General features: G+C 41.9%; 1 protein-coding gene across 1 annotated transcript in view; it reads left to right on the forward strand.

The window, feature by feature from the left end:
* CLYBL (citramalyl-CoA lyase) overlaps nucleotides 1-13,411 on the forward strand; it is a 157,916-nt gene that overhangs the window by 67,570 nt on the left and 76,935 nt on the right. Inside the window, exon 2 of the mRNA XM_088523341.1 lies at nucleotides 12,761-12,950. Coding sequence (XP_088379467.1) covers nucleotides 12,761-12,950 — 190 coding nt within the window. The remainder of the gene's footprint in view (nucleotides 1-12,760; nucleotides 12,951-13,411) is intronic.

Genomic DNA, 13,411 nt, shown 5'->3' on the forward strand with positions numbered 1-13,411 from the left:
GGTAAAAATTGAAACCTTCATGACATCCCTCCTATCAGCAAGGAAACACATGATGAGGAACCAGGAGTTACACGAGACAAAAACTGATGTTTCGAACCATCCAAATTATATATGTATTTAATCTCAACTTCGAGAGACTGTGCTTGGCAAGGACACTCCGTTTGATCCACCACACATTTCGGTATTTGTAGGATTGGTCACTGTCTCCATCTTTGTTTTTTGTTTGCTTTGTAATATTATTACACACTACTTACATGCTCTGCAGCATTAAAATATATCTCAATGATATTATTTCACTTTTGTACTGAAGTATATTCAAAATGATAAAAAGTAGGCAGATTCACTAATTAAATGTTTTTTCCCTAGTTATTCAGTAAAGGATATAAGAAATATTTTATCTAATTATCTGTTTTCCCTGTCCTCAAAAACTTAAGTCTGAGCTTACATTCATGACAGAGGTCATTAAAGGGACTTTTAAAGAAAGACAATGTGGTGCCTTCGCATAGTTTCACAGGGAGTTTTTCCCACAAGGTTACATTACCAGTGAGTTCAAGAGCCTGCGTGTTGTGCATCACTTTTTATATACAGATGTTCAGTGGTATAACACCAATCTAGGGAAACATTTACAGCTGCTTATTTAACTGTCATAAAAAGAGTTAAATGGACGTACACCTAATCCTGTTTCACCCAATAGATTTTATTTTCTTCCAATCCAAGATATTTGCTTATCTTTTATATATCAGTTTTGTAAGCTAAAAGCAATTTTATTTTTGTGGTTTCTAACTAAGTAAATTCATCCTGTTTGCTTATATTAAATAAACATCAAACACAGCTTATCAAGAATTTAGAGAAAAATAAGGACTCCTAAATTGGGTCAGTCTGGAGCAATTTCCTCTGCGCCGTCCCCGCGAGAGCTGTGTGCTCGGTGACCCAGTGTCCTTTCTTTCTTTTAGCCTTCCCTTTTAGCCAGACCCAACTCTTCCCTCCCCATTAAGCCACAAAGAGGGACGGGGCTGCTTTCTAAAATCAGCTCCTAGGGAAGTGGGGGGGCTGGTGGCGATGCGCGGCAGGGCAGGAAATCCACACGCAGCAAAACGGAGGGGTTTTGTTGCACAGGGACGTCCCGTTGCACGGGGCGCTGGCAGGGACGGCAGCCCGGACTCGTGCGTGAGGCAGGTTTCGGCGGGTGCTGCGTGTGCTCAGGAACGCAGCGGGTACGCGTGGTCCCAGCCGCAGCCGCGCAAGGGGTCCCACCTGAAAGGGCAGGCGAGAGGCTCCCGCAGAGCCCGCGAGAAGAGTGTCCCTGCGCACCTCCACTTGCACGCAGCAAGGACCGTCAAGGGCTCTCGGTGCCCCAGAAGGGGTTTCTATCTGTTAAACTCTTTTTTTTTGCAAAAATAAAATCATATTGTTTAGCAGAGAACTTGATTTTCACTCTGACTCTCTTCCCTCCTCAGCGATGGTGATTTTTACGCTTCCGATCTGCATGAAGTCCTGCTGTCGGTGACTCACCACGCTGGCCAGCTGGGCCGGGCTGTCAGGAGCCCTTTCTGTGTCCCGCTTCTGTGAAAATATTGGGAGAGAATTAAATGGTAAAAACATATTGGAAAAGAAAAAGAGTTTTGCCCGCTCTTTATAGTGTGCTTTGGCATTTAATGTTGAAACGCATCCCTCTGGTGTGGTTCTCCTCCAGCCCACCTAGGTCTAGCACCTCTCTTGTCCTCAAGCTTGCTGGCACCCCAAGTGTAGCCTTGATGAGAGGGGTCTACGCAACCATCACCTGCTGCCAAAGGAAGCCCCCAGGGATGAGACTGCCTCTTTCTGTCTAATAAAATTATCCTTCAGCTGGCTACCTGGAAGATCAAAATGAATTGGTAACTTTTTATCATTAGTTTCACAGTCTTTGGTATTTTCTTTAAGCCCTGCTCCCTAAAATCTCTCTCTTTTTTTTTAAGAACGAGAAAAATTGTGTTTTAAAAAAAAGTCACTATCTTTAATCCAGCCTCATGACCTGAGGTCATGATTTTTTAAAATTCTTGATGCTGTTAGCAAATAAAAGAATTTTTGAGAGAGAGCGAGAGGTGTATGAGATATTGCCCAAGTGGAGGGGAGATGCTGAAGAAAATACAGGTGATGGGTTTCATTGTCATCTGTGCAATAGCACTAATAATGTTAATTCTCGTAACCTACCAAAAGGACAGAAAAAAAGAGAAAGAAAGAAAGGGAAAAAAAAAGGATAATAAAACATGGCCAGGTGTTTATTTAGAGGAGATCAAGAAAATTCTGCAGTCCCCACAAAGCTATTTAATCCTGCCACTGCCACTAATTTTGCATGTTTAACTTAGGAAAATAAAACAGGCATGAAAAGCTAAAAGTCAGGGAGTTTAGTCCATCTCTGCTATATTTTAAAATGAATAAAATCAGATCTGTTTTTCAGTTTCAATCTCAAAAGAAATAGGACCAGCCTTATTTTTATTACTGTAACTGTCATAATAAGATGCTTGTATTTTGTCAATACTGAATAGTGAGAGGTGCAGAAAATCCATTTGATCTTATATAACGCTCTCATAGTTAGTAAGATTTACATATGACATTTTTGTATGATTAAAAGTACTGGAATTTCATTGCACTAGACATTAACTCATGTGATTGAAGTTAAGGGAGATTTTTTTTTTATAGCTAATCAAGAGTTTAAGTGCCTCTGGGGCATTTTAAGAAAATGTTATACTGTACTTAATGAACATTATACTACAAATAAGAGTGATATTTCTGTAATTAAAACAGACTGGATATTGCTTAATGAATGTTTTTCTTATCTTAATGTATAGGCAGTAAGGATTCATGTAGTTGCCTTTATTAACTTGTGGAGTTAGTTAAAAAGCTGGTTAAAACAGTAAGTCCATATCAGGTCAATATAAAATGCTATGTAGGAATTTCATTGCTCTTATAAACCTGACTAGTTAAAACATAAACACAGATGTTTGTTTGCGCCATCCTGAGCCATACTGCGATGTAATATTTCTGCCTGTAGACATTTGCTAAAGTATTGCCTAGAGCATGGTGGTGTTTGCAAGTCTTCTTCCCTGGTGTCTGTTAAGAAAATGTTTTTAAATTTCTACTGCACTGTTATTCAAAAGCGGGGAGAAGTTATTTATCAATTAGAGTAGCTGCAATTGCTGCTGAAATAAGAGCACTGTGTGTTTATTCTTTTTTCTGCCATATCTCATCAGCTTTGATGACATATTTTCTTTTTAATGCAATTGCAGCCTATTTTAGTTTTATAGCTACATGAACTGTTCTTCAGCGGTTTCATATTTACTAATTGCTTGTTAAAATGTTCTTCACTGCTCCACTATTTGGTATAGAAGTTATCCTAAATATGCCCTTTGGGATGCAAAGTAATTCTTCAGTCTGATGTGCTCGGCTAAACAAAAAACGTGTCTTTTACTTACCAATTTAGTCTAAAAGATACTTCATTGAATTTTTTTCCCCCACTGCGACTGAGTGTCTTTATTTTGTTTAAAACATATTCACCAACTGCATTGCATCTGCGTGATTATAAATCTCAGTTTTGCACAAGTCTGGGAAAAAAATAATAGCAATTTGCACTATGTATAGCATAAGAACAAATGGATATAGAATAGTTTGATAATCCAAAACTAATTCTCAGTCCTTCAAGCACTTAAGCACATGGTTCATTTTAAGTGTTTGACTAGTCCTTTTGATTTGTCTGGACTAAGCGCATGCTTGAATGGGTTTACGGGAGCAGCCTCCAAGTACATAAAAGACTGCAATATTGTTTTGTTTTTCTTAAGCAGTAAAAATGTCCATGTTTTATTTAGGAGCATAATTTACATACATTTCTAAATAAGTGCGCAGGAGTCAGAGAGCTTGTTTATGCTTTGGCTAGATGTAGGATGGCATAAATTGGAAATCAGCATTAAATGTGCCCTGTTTAATAAAAGATTCTCGGAAGTATGAAGGAAACCTCGTTTTCTAAAATATCCCCCACGCATCCAGAACAGGAATTAGGTAGGATAAAAGGTTTAATTTTGTAATAGGATAAAATTTGTAATAAACAAATTAGAAAATCTGAAAGGTACGGAGGAGGTAACAAATTTCCTCTGTCTTCCAACTTCCACTGCGCCAGCATTATTGATACTCGTTTTTCTTCACTTGATTCATGTGTTTCATTTAAATATTCTCAAGCACGTTTAATGTAATTTTATTTTAACTTCAGCGTAAATCAGAACTAATTTTAAGGTCTGCATCATTTCCCCTTTATCTCCCACTGTGCATTTATGAATATCTAACCTGCATGCGTGTTGGTGAAGGAAATTGTTCTCTGCCGCGGCACTATCATTTGGCAGGGGGAAAGGCGCCGCATTGATACCGATTTTAGCAAGTGTGTGTTTTGTGTGTTAAATATAATTTGTTAGCAGCTCCTTCCTAAACTGCTCCGGTGGCTTTGGCTGTTTGGGACTCAGATTGTAATCACAGTATTTAGCGCTGAATTTTCAAATCTCGCTCCCAGTCTTGACCTTGCAGCATTTAGCCAACGTGCACACAGCTGGATCAAGGGCAGGGCTGGAGCTCAGCTGCGGGGCTGCTCCTGCTCACCTGGCACCAGCACCAGTGTGGGGGAAAGAGTTGTGAAAGAAAGACAGGAAAAGCAAGAGCGAGCAAGAGCAAAAACATTTTTTATCTTTTTTTATATCATTTTTATCAGATATGGAGCGTGAGATGTGCACAAACTGGGTGTGCAAAAATGTTGTGACAGACGTTGCAATAAGGAACATGTCAAAAAAACAGCAAGAGTGGAGAATTTGCATGTGTCCCCAAAGAGGCAAGAATGTTTTTGTGTGGCCGCATGCAGACAGCAGCTCCTTCCAAATTCGACTCTTCTGCAGAGGCTGCCAGCATAGGTCCAATTCTATAAAGGTGCCACCATTATAAATATGGATTTTTTTATATATTCAGTTCCTAAGATAAAATTTTACATGGGATGTCCATGTTAGTGATCTGTGCCTGCTCTCCTCCTGATTTGGAAAGTTCTTCACCTACGAAACTGTATTTTTTCCTTTGTCTTGCACAGCCCTGAGCACACTTGGTGCATATCAGTTTATACAACAGCTGATAAGCCAGAACAAACTGTAGATCAATGCAATGCAGGACATCCAACGTAAGACTTCTTTAGTTAATAATGCAAACTTTTACAAAGCTCATTTTATTCATATTCCTTTCTAAACCTTTTTGTATGGTTTGTATGTATCCTCTTCCTTCGTGGGGTGCACTTTTGTTATATGTTGCAATTTTCTTCTGCAGCCACTGGTTGCAGTTGGGCGAAGTGTATATAATGCAGTGGTGCCTGTCAGGAAATTGGATGACTAAATGAAACTTGGCAAAGTTGGGAAAGTTCCCTTACACAATCACAGATTTAAAAAAAAAAAAAAAGAAAGGAACGTAGAAACCTCATCAGTGAAACGTATGAAAGAACTTGCAGTTTGCTTATAGAAATTAAAACATTTGCAAGCACCCACATTGAGAAACACAGGGAAACCTACAGCATCCTATAGCTAGCGTGGCCAGGCGCGTGCATTACGGATGAGAAGGGCGTTTTCCCACAGAGATTTGCCTTGGGCGAAGCGGCCAACAGTGCCCCAAGGAGCTGGAAAGCGCCCTAGTCCTGAGGGCAGAGGGCTGCATGGGGCTCAGCCCTGCTTTGCTGGCGTGACAAGCAACGGGGTCAGCGAGAGATGTCGACTCCATGTGCATGGTGCCATGTGCAACACAGCGCCCCGGCACAGGGAACCATCTCGTCTCACTTCACCTCACCTCACCACGCCTACCTCACCTCACCACGCCTACCTCACCTCACCTACTTGACCTACTTCACCTACCTCACCTACCTCACCTCACCTCACCTCACCAACCTCACCTACTTCACCTCGCCTCGCCACGAGCTGCCGTGCGTGGCGAGGCAGCCCTCACCACCCTGCCCCCTCACTTACATCCCGTTAGGATTTGTCCCATGTTCAAAGACAGCAATACACTCATCTCCCTCAAAAAAAAAAAGAAAAATAAAAATAAACAAAAAAGCAACACACACACACCCCTTCTGCTGCTGCAAAAATGTGAGAAATGAGCTAAATGAGAAATTTGTGATCCCCCTTTTCCCCTCCCATCTCATTTGGCCATTTTGAACTGAGAAGGAAAGAAGTGATGTTTGGGCAAAGCGATTGCAACAATGGGCTGCTCTGAGGCAACCAAAACAGCGGGGTCAAATATAGTTGAAAGAAGATGATGGGGTAAATAAAAGGTTTTTTTTTTAAAAAAAAAGAAGTTTAGCACTAGAGGAGGAGAAAGTTTGGTTAACTATTTAACCTATGATAGCCTTTTATCATTTTATGGTACAGGGGTCCATTATTTTAAGTCTTTGTCAGTAAGGTAGTGGTTTATATTAGTTCTTTTTCTCGGAAAGGCTCTGATTTCCAGTTACATGATTTCCACTGGTTTACTGGAGAGAGGCAAAAAAATATAAATTGCCACTGAAGAGCCACATTTTTTCCTAAAATGACTCACCAGCAACTTCTGATTTCGCATTTGCCATTTAAACACTCGACTACTTTCCTCTACTCGCATGTCTCCATGTCACAATTCCCTTTTTTTTTGGTAACAGCATGCCTCTCCTTCCCCATTTCGTTTGCCTCTCTGCTTTGAGAGCAGAAAACAACCTTCCCATTCCAGTGCCAGCAATGCTTGCTAGAGGTCACTCGGAAGCCCCCTTTTCATTTCTCCCTGCTCCAGTTTTTCCAGCAGGCTCCTGCTCTCAGGAGTGACCTCCTCCAAGCTGGCTCTTTTGATATCCAAAGTTGCTGGTTACGGAGGTTACATTTCTTAATTCGCCACATTTTTTGCAAGCCTTTCCACAGCCCATGGCTAACTGTGCCCACGGTGGTGCACAGCCCGCCACGCTGCCTAGTGATTTGGTTAAAACGCAATGGTTTGTTCTGTAACCTTCTTAAAACTCGAGATGCAGGAGTTGACGCGGCTCTTGTTTACTGGCATTTCATACCTGTTTAATTCCGCCAACTTCAGGGGAATTTAGCCAAGCAGCTGCATCGGGCTGAGATCATGTCAGCCTTTTTGGTGAGTCTAAAATCACACAATGCCTCTTTGGAGGTGCCCCCACTCCTAAGTACAGCTGCTTCTCAGAAGATTTAAACAACAAGATCACCCCTCTTCTCTCTTCCATAGCAAGTAGCTGTTTGCTTATCCCTAAAGAGAGAGAAAGTGTATTTGTGGGTCTGGAGGGTTTCTTAATTATTTTTTCAAGCATCAAGGAAATGACCTTAGTGGTTCTGGAACAAAGGAAGAAATCAAAATGTAAAGCAGCGTGTTTGATATGTTGATAACCCCCAGTTCTTATTTTAGCATAATTGGATCACTGTCAGTGGCAGTTGTTAGGTAAAGTACCTTAGCAAAGTTGCGGCATTATGCAAAAGTAAATATCATCTGTCTCCTCTTTTAACATAAGGCAGCTTTCTTTTTTTTTCCCCAGAACAAATCTCTTAAATTTACTTTGATTTTATTTCCACTGGGAAAGCTCTAAGGTTTCAGAGACCTATATTCTGCCTGTAAAGCTTGCAAAGCGATCTTTTGTTTTCCATTAAAGAAAACCTTAGCCTTTTTTTTGTCCACATTAACTTTTTAACAATTGCAGGGAATTTGTTTTTCCTTAAAACTTCAGCTCTTTTTTTTTTCCTTCCTTTTCTCTCTTCTTGATATTTTTATTTCCCTTTTATATGGAGAGTTGTAGATTTTGTCACTTCAAACGTGTGCTGTTCCTCCTCTTTTCTTCTGCTTTACAATACGCACTAGGAGATTTTTTTTTGCATATTCCTCCCCTTTCTCCGCCAGATATTGTAGTTGACCAAATTTAAAACACTACAGTATTTAGAATCCCTGCAGTGCCATTTTAAGTATTTGGACCTGGAAAATGCCCCAAGCAATAACTACCTGAATTGCTTTTAATTACACAATATAGCTGCATCATTTTACTTCAGATTCTTTTTGATTGATGCTGTAAGGCAATTGTAACCATGGATGATGGGATTAAGTGCCTCTTGAAGTGACTTTAGCTTCTTGTGGGAACAAAGGGAAAGAAGAGAACACTTAGTCCCTTTTGGAGTGAACAGCCTTTTTTCACTTGCTATATAAAGAAATACAATTAACAAACATTATCCCCAGAGGTGAATTGAAATGTACATGCAGACAATAACTGCTCTTGACTGCAATTAGACATATATGATCCGAGGTATTTTGGCCATTCATTAGTGCTAATTGTTTGAGAAACAAGCCCACAGAACAAATGATTAAAATGTTAGTGCCATAACTAGCATTATTAGCATGTGTGATAAAATGCATGCGCCACAGCTGTACCAATAAAACGCACAGCAAAGTCCCTTTGATTTGACGAATGCTTAGCTTAGCTGGGCTGTAAGCTGTGGCTATTTGCAAAGGGCCTGCTGATGTTTATAACAAACAACTTGTATCTTCCTTTCTTAATTAGGAGAATTACCATGCAAATTGTGGTGCTTTGTAATTTCATATCTTTTCCCTTTGTCTTTGGTGGATTATTTGGGTTTGTTTGCGAGCTGCTCCCTAGTAAATGGGACGTAGTAAAACCAGAAATAGAATATTTATTGCATTTACTTTGGTTTTATGCAGGCGTAGCAGGAGAAATAACTGCAGGAGGGTTTGCGACCCAAGCTGTGTTGCATTCAATGTGGGCTTTAGGTCACTGCTGTCGCCTCCCCATCACCGCGAGCCAGGACTGTGTTTGGGACGCAGTTACGTGCACGCGATCAGAAACACACACCCGCATTTTCAGATGTCCAGATACGCTCTTTGGAAGCAGTATCCCTAACTCTTTGCCGACAGTGGGCCAAATATTGTAGAGCTAGAGATCTGGCCTGTGAGGCAGTGCGTATTTTTTCACGGAGCAGCCACACTGTGATGTAGTATCTCTTCTAGAATAATATACATTAAATAGAGATGCAGGTTAAGGTGCTGAGCCTGAATGTAACTTGTGGGAGTACTTTGTGTACTGTGAATCGCTGGTGCTAATGAGGCTGCACAGGTGCATACAGTTAAGTATACGTGGGAGTATGAGCAACACTGGAATCTCAAAATGCAGCCTACAGCAGGGAGATTTGTATAAACTGCGATAATTTCACTGGTTGCAGTCACACTGTATTTTGATAGATGTTGCAATGTCTCTTAGTAACCAAAAAGGCTTTGTTTTTTTCCTGTGTAAGGATGAGCTATTCACTCTTGGGTGGAACCGTTATCAAAGGAACAAAAGTAACATTATTTTGCCAACTGTTTTTATATACTTGAGAAAGATTTAAGTAGAATGTTATGTTTGCTGAAGAAATGTAGATTCATTTTCAAGACCCCAAGAGCACTCAACGTGCTCCTAGCTGCTATGAATGAAAATAAGCTGCTGTAAAACAATTTAATGAGCTTTACCCAGTAGTCTAGTCCTCATTTTAACTTACAGCACTTAAAGCAAAACACATTGTCTTACCAAATTCGCTTGGCTTATGTCCATTAATTTAGTTCCAAGCACATTCAAGCTTAGTTTGAATCATTAAAATAGTTGCAGTCAGGAAATATATGTACTATTTTCCGTGGCATGGGGTTACCAATGTAATTCAGATGGTGGTGCTGTTTTTTAGGGTTTTTTTTTGGTTTTTGCTTTTCTTCTAAAAAAAAAGTAACTGCTAGAAACGTTTTTATTCTATCAAATACAGAAGAAGTCAAGATAATCAGAATAGTGTTTGCTACTGAGAGTGGCTAGTTGTTAATATCTCCAGCACCCTGGGCTTTGCCACTGTGTTTGAAAAAGAGTAGGTAAATGGGCTTCTAGCTAGGTCTACTTTTTCCTCTACATTTTCTTTTTTTCTTTTGATAACATAGTGAGAGTGGAAGAGGAATTTTTAAGAATGTGTGTCAAAATAACAGTCTATGAAAATAGACTGGTCATACCTATTTGGGAGTCATACCCAAGCATACTTGTTGGAAACTTATTTTCCACTTGTGTTTGTGGAGCTTGTTGTTTTAAAGGGGGGAGATGCCGTGCTGGTCAGCTGACACACACTCTGCACTTTGCTTTTTGCCACTCCCTTTGAAAAAAAAAAAAAAAAAGATTACTTTTTAGATTTGCTGAACTGTTCCATGATAATATTTTGGCAAATCGACATTATGCTCTTATAATCTGCATCCTGAAAAACCCATTTTTGGGCCTAGGGGGGCTACAAAGTTGCTTAGCTAAGGAAGAAATAGTGGTGGCCACTGACTGATAGCATTTAAAATATTGAGCCCATCAGGTGATGGTATTTGCATGGATTACATCCATCACTTCCTTAGGAATAGCTGGTTTGCTGGGAAGTCATCCTACTGTTGAAAGGAAAGTTTAGGTGTCTTAAGGGGACAGCTGGCTCCTGATTTCTACATCTGGTCCAAAGTTAACAGCAGTTTCACCCACAAAATGTCTCTGGGCCATGGTGCTTGTTATTTGGAGAGTCAATGCCAGGTAACCGGAGTGGGGCTTGCAGGACTCAAAGGGAAAACAGCTGCTCAAACAGCCTTTGGTTTGAAACAGGCCGGGAGAAGTCTTGGGCAACGCGTCTGGCAGGAGATGTATCTTGGCTCTGTGTGCTCTGAGATTAGGGTTTCGGTCCTGTCTTCCAGGTTAGGGGCAGAGGCCGTCATTAAGGGTGCTTCAGGGGCCCCTGTCCTCAGTGCTGGAGTTAACTATTAATGGACCCGGATCTTTGAGTCCTTTGTGCTTTGGGGAATGACCGTGTTGAAGCCATCAGAGAAGGAGATTAGAAGCTAATCACTTTAGTCCCCTCATACATGTTTAGTGGAGGACTGCAGGCTTCCTCGCTGACCTCTGTGTCACACGGAAGAAAGACCCTCCTATTTCCATTTGAGCTACCCTTCTCTCCCACTCCTCCTCCTTGCTCCCCCAAAGGGTACTGCAAGAAAATGGGATTAGTTGGAATTAACGCCAGTTGCCACGAGTTGCGTTGCCATCCCCGCTCCCACGCAGGGCCAGGAGTGTGAGCTGGTTCGTGGGAGCGGGGCGAGCAGTGCACTTGGTGGAGACTTGGTGGGTCTCAGCTGTGTGTTTCCCAGGTACCAAGGGTCGGGATCGCCACCACGTGTAACTCAAGAGTTGCTGCACTGAGAGGTGAAGAGCATTTATCAATAAGAGTAGCACTGGCCCTTGCCTCACTGTTGTTTAACAGCAGAACTGCCTTGTTGAGGAGGCCACATTGGGCATCGCTAGTCATGTTACAAGCACGAACACGCAGCAGGCAGTTGTGGGTCCACCCAGGACACACAGACCTGGCAGAGGAGGTAGTGGAGTAGTTGCCATTTTCAGCTTAATTTCCTAGGACAGAATGTGGTAAAAGCTTTCCTTCTATTTTTAAAACCACATCTGTATTTTGCTTCCAGGATGCTAAATCTATAGGGAGGAAAATCCTGGGAAAGGGTTGATTTAGAAAGGCCGCTATCATAGCGGCCTGTCGGCAATGCATCGCGTTGTCCCTGATTTACATTGACTGAACTCATTTCCAAGCGTTTGAGAGGGTTCGTCGTGCTCGCTTTGAAGAAAACCCAGTTGGCACATGCAGCCATGTGTCATCCAAAATGTAGCGACCGGGGAAAGATTATTAAGAGGGGCATAGGAAAATGCATGGGTCCCTGACGTGATGTGATAATGACACATTGAGTGCGCTGCTAGAAAAGCTTTGCATTATTCAAAGTGCTGAATAATGGGCATGATAATGCGTGATGGTGTTGGCTGGTAGGATTATTTGTGCCGTAAGTGACTGGTGCCCTGCGTATGAAGGCAAATTGTGTTCTTTTAGCCTCATTTTTGGTATAGCAGAATAGGCCTGGGGGGGTTACGGTGTAAAGTGGTAGGACCAGGAGCAGGGAAGGGTTTTTAGAAAGGCTGTGAACCATGGCGATACCCTCTGCGATTTTATTCCTCATGATTTGTAATGACGGAGCAGGATTAACTCCTGGGTGCGCTCCAGGCTGTGCTCCTGGGCAGCTCAGCTGCCTCCGAGTGCACCGGTCCCGATGATGGAGAAACATGGATGCGGAGTGCCCAATGCACTCGGATACGACCACACGGTGCCCCAGAGCTCGGCCTATGCAGAGAAGGAGCACGAGCCATTTATTAACGCGAAAAGTCACCACGGCCGAGCACCTGCCAAAAACACTGCTGGATTTATGAGTGCTGTCGATAAAGGTCTGGGCTGTGGGTCTGAAGGCTTCTGAGAAGACGCATTGGGATTAATGAGCTTCCACATTAAGGGGTTTTGGTTCTTGCTTTTCTCGTGTTTTCCCCGCGCCGCCACCCAAACCCCTTTCTGTGAGGGGAGAAACCTCTCGCATTCAGTGGCTGCCCAGCGTGGAGTTGGGGCTGTACCTCCAGCCCTGGTGCTTTTGCAGTTCTGAGTGCGACTTCCATTGTACGTGGTGGTTTGGGTTTTTATATGCTGATTAACTGTCATACTCCTGCCTCCCCATCTAGGTGTTTCCCAAGGGGGAAAAACAAACAAACCCCCAAACCAGCAACTATCTAGGCAGGAATGTTTCCCTTGTAAAATATAGTCAGGTTTTCTTTCCAGCGTTGTAGACAAGAGCCTAATTTCAACGGTATCCTTTACAGGGTGAATTCTGCTCTGCCAGCTGGTGTTCCAAAGCTTAGTTATCACTTTGCATCATCTCACAAGTACGTTCCCAGGCGAGCTGTGCTGTATGTACCTGCAGATGATGAAAAGAAGATACGAAAAATCCCTTCCCTACATGTAGACTGTGCGGTGCTGGACTGCGAAGACGGTGTGGCTCTCAACAGAAAGGTAATTAAAAATTTATTTGTGGCATACCATCAGCACTAAACAGAACATGTGGAAAGACATTTCCTTTGCCTTGGGGAGGTGGCATCCAGAGAGACCCAAGACAAATTCTAAGATATACAAAGTAATGTAACATTAATTAGCTTTGTGGAAGTGTTGGGAAACCTGGTTGCCCGGAATTGAAAGAGATCTTGGGTGAATATGTGGAAGTGACTTACTGAAGGAATACAGAGCTGGGCATAAGCACTTACTGAGGAAGAGTGGGATTTATTGTTGTTGTTATTACTGCTCCCTATTTATTACAGAAGAGGAGGAAATAGACTCTGAGAAGAAAAGCCAAAATGAAAGAGTTTAGAATCACCAGATGGGAATTTTGTTGTTGAAACAAAAGCAAGTGCAGGTTGTGAGCAACTGTGTGTGGTTTTGAGTCCTTGGGTGTTTGGAAAGATTTACCGTATTGAGCG

The sequence above is a fragment of the Tinamus guttatus genome, unplaced genomic scaffold (genome assembly GCF_059628265.1).
Source record: "Tinamus guttatus ecotype Peru unplaced genomic scaffold, ASM5962826v1 Tinamus_guttatus_pri_ptg000180l, whole genome shotgun sequence".
Classification (NCBI taxonomy): domain Eukaryota; kingdom Metazoa; phylum Chordata; class Aves; order Tinamiformes; family Tinamidae; genus Tinamus; species Tinamus guttatus.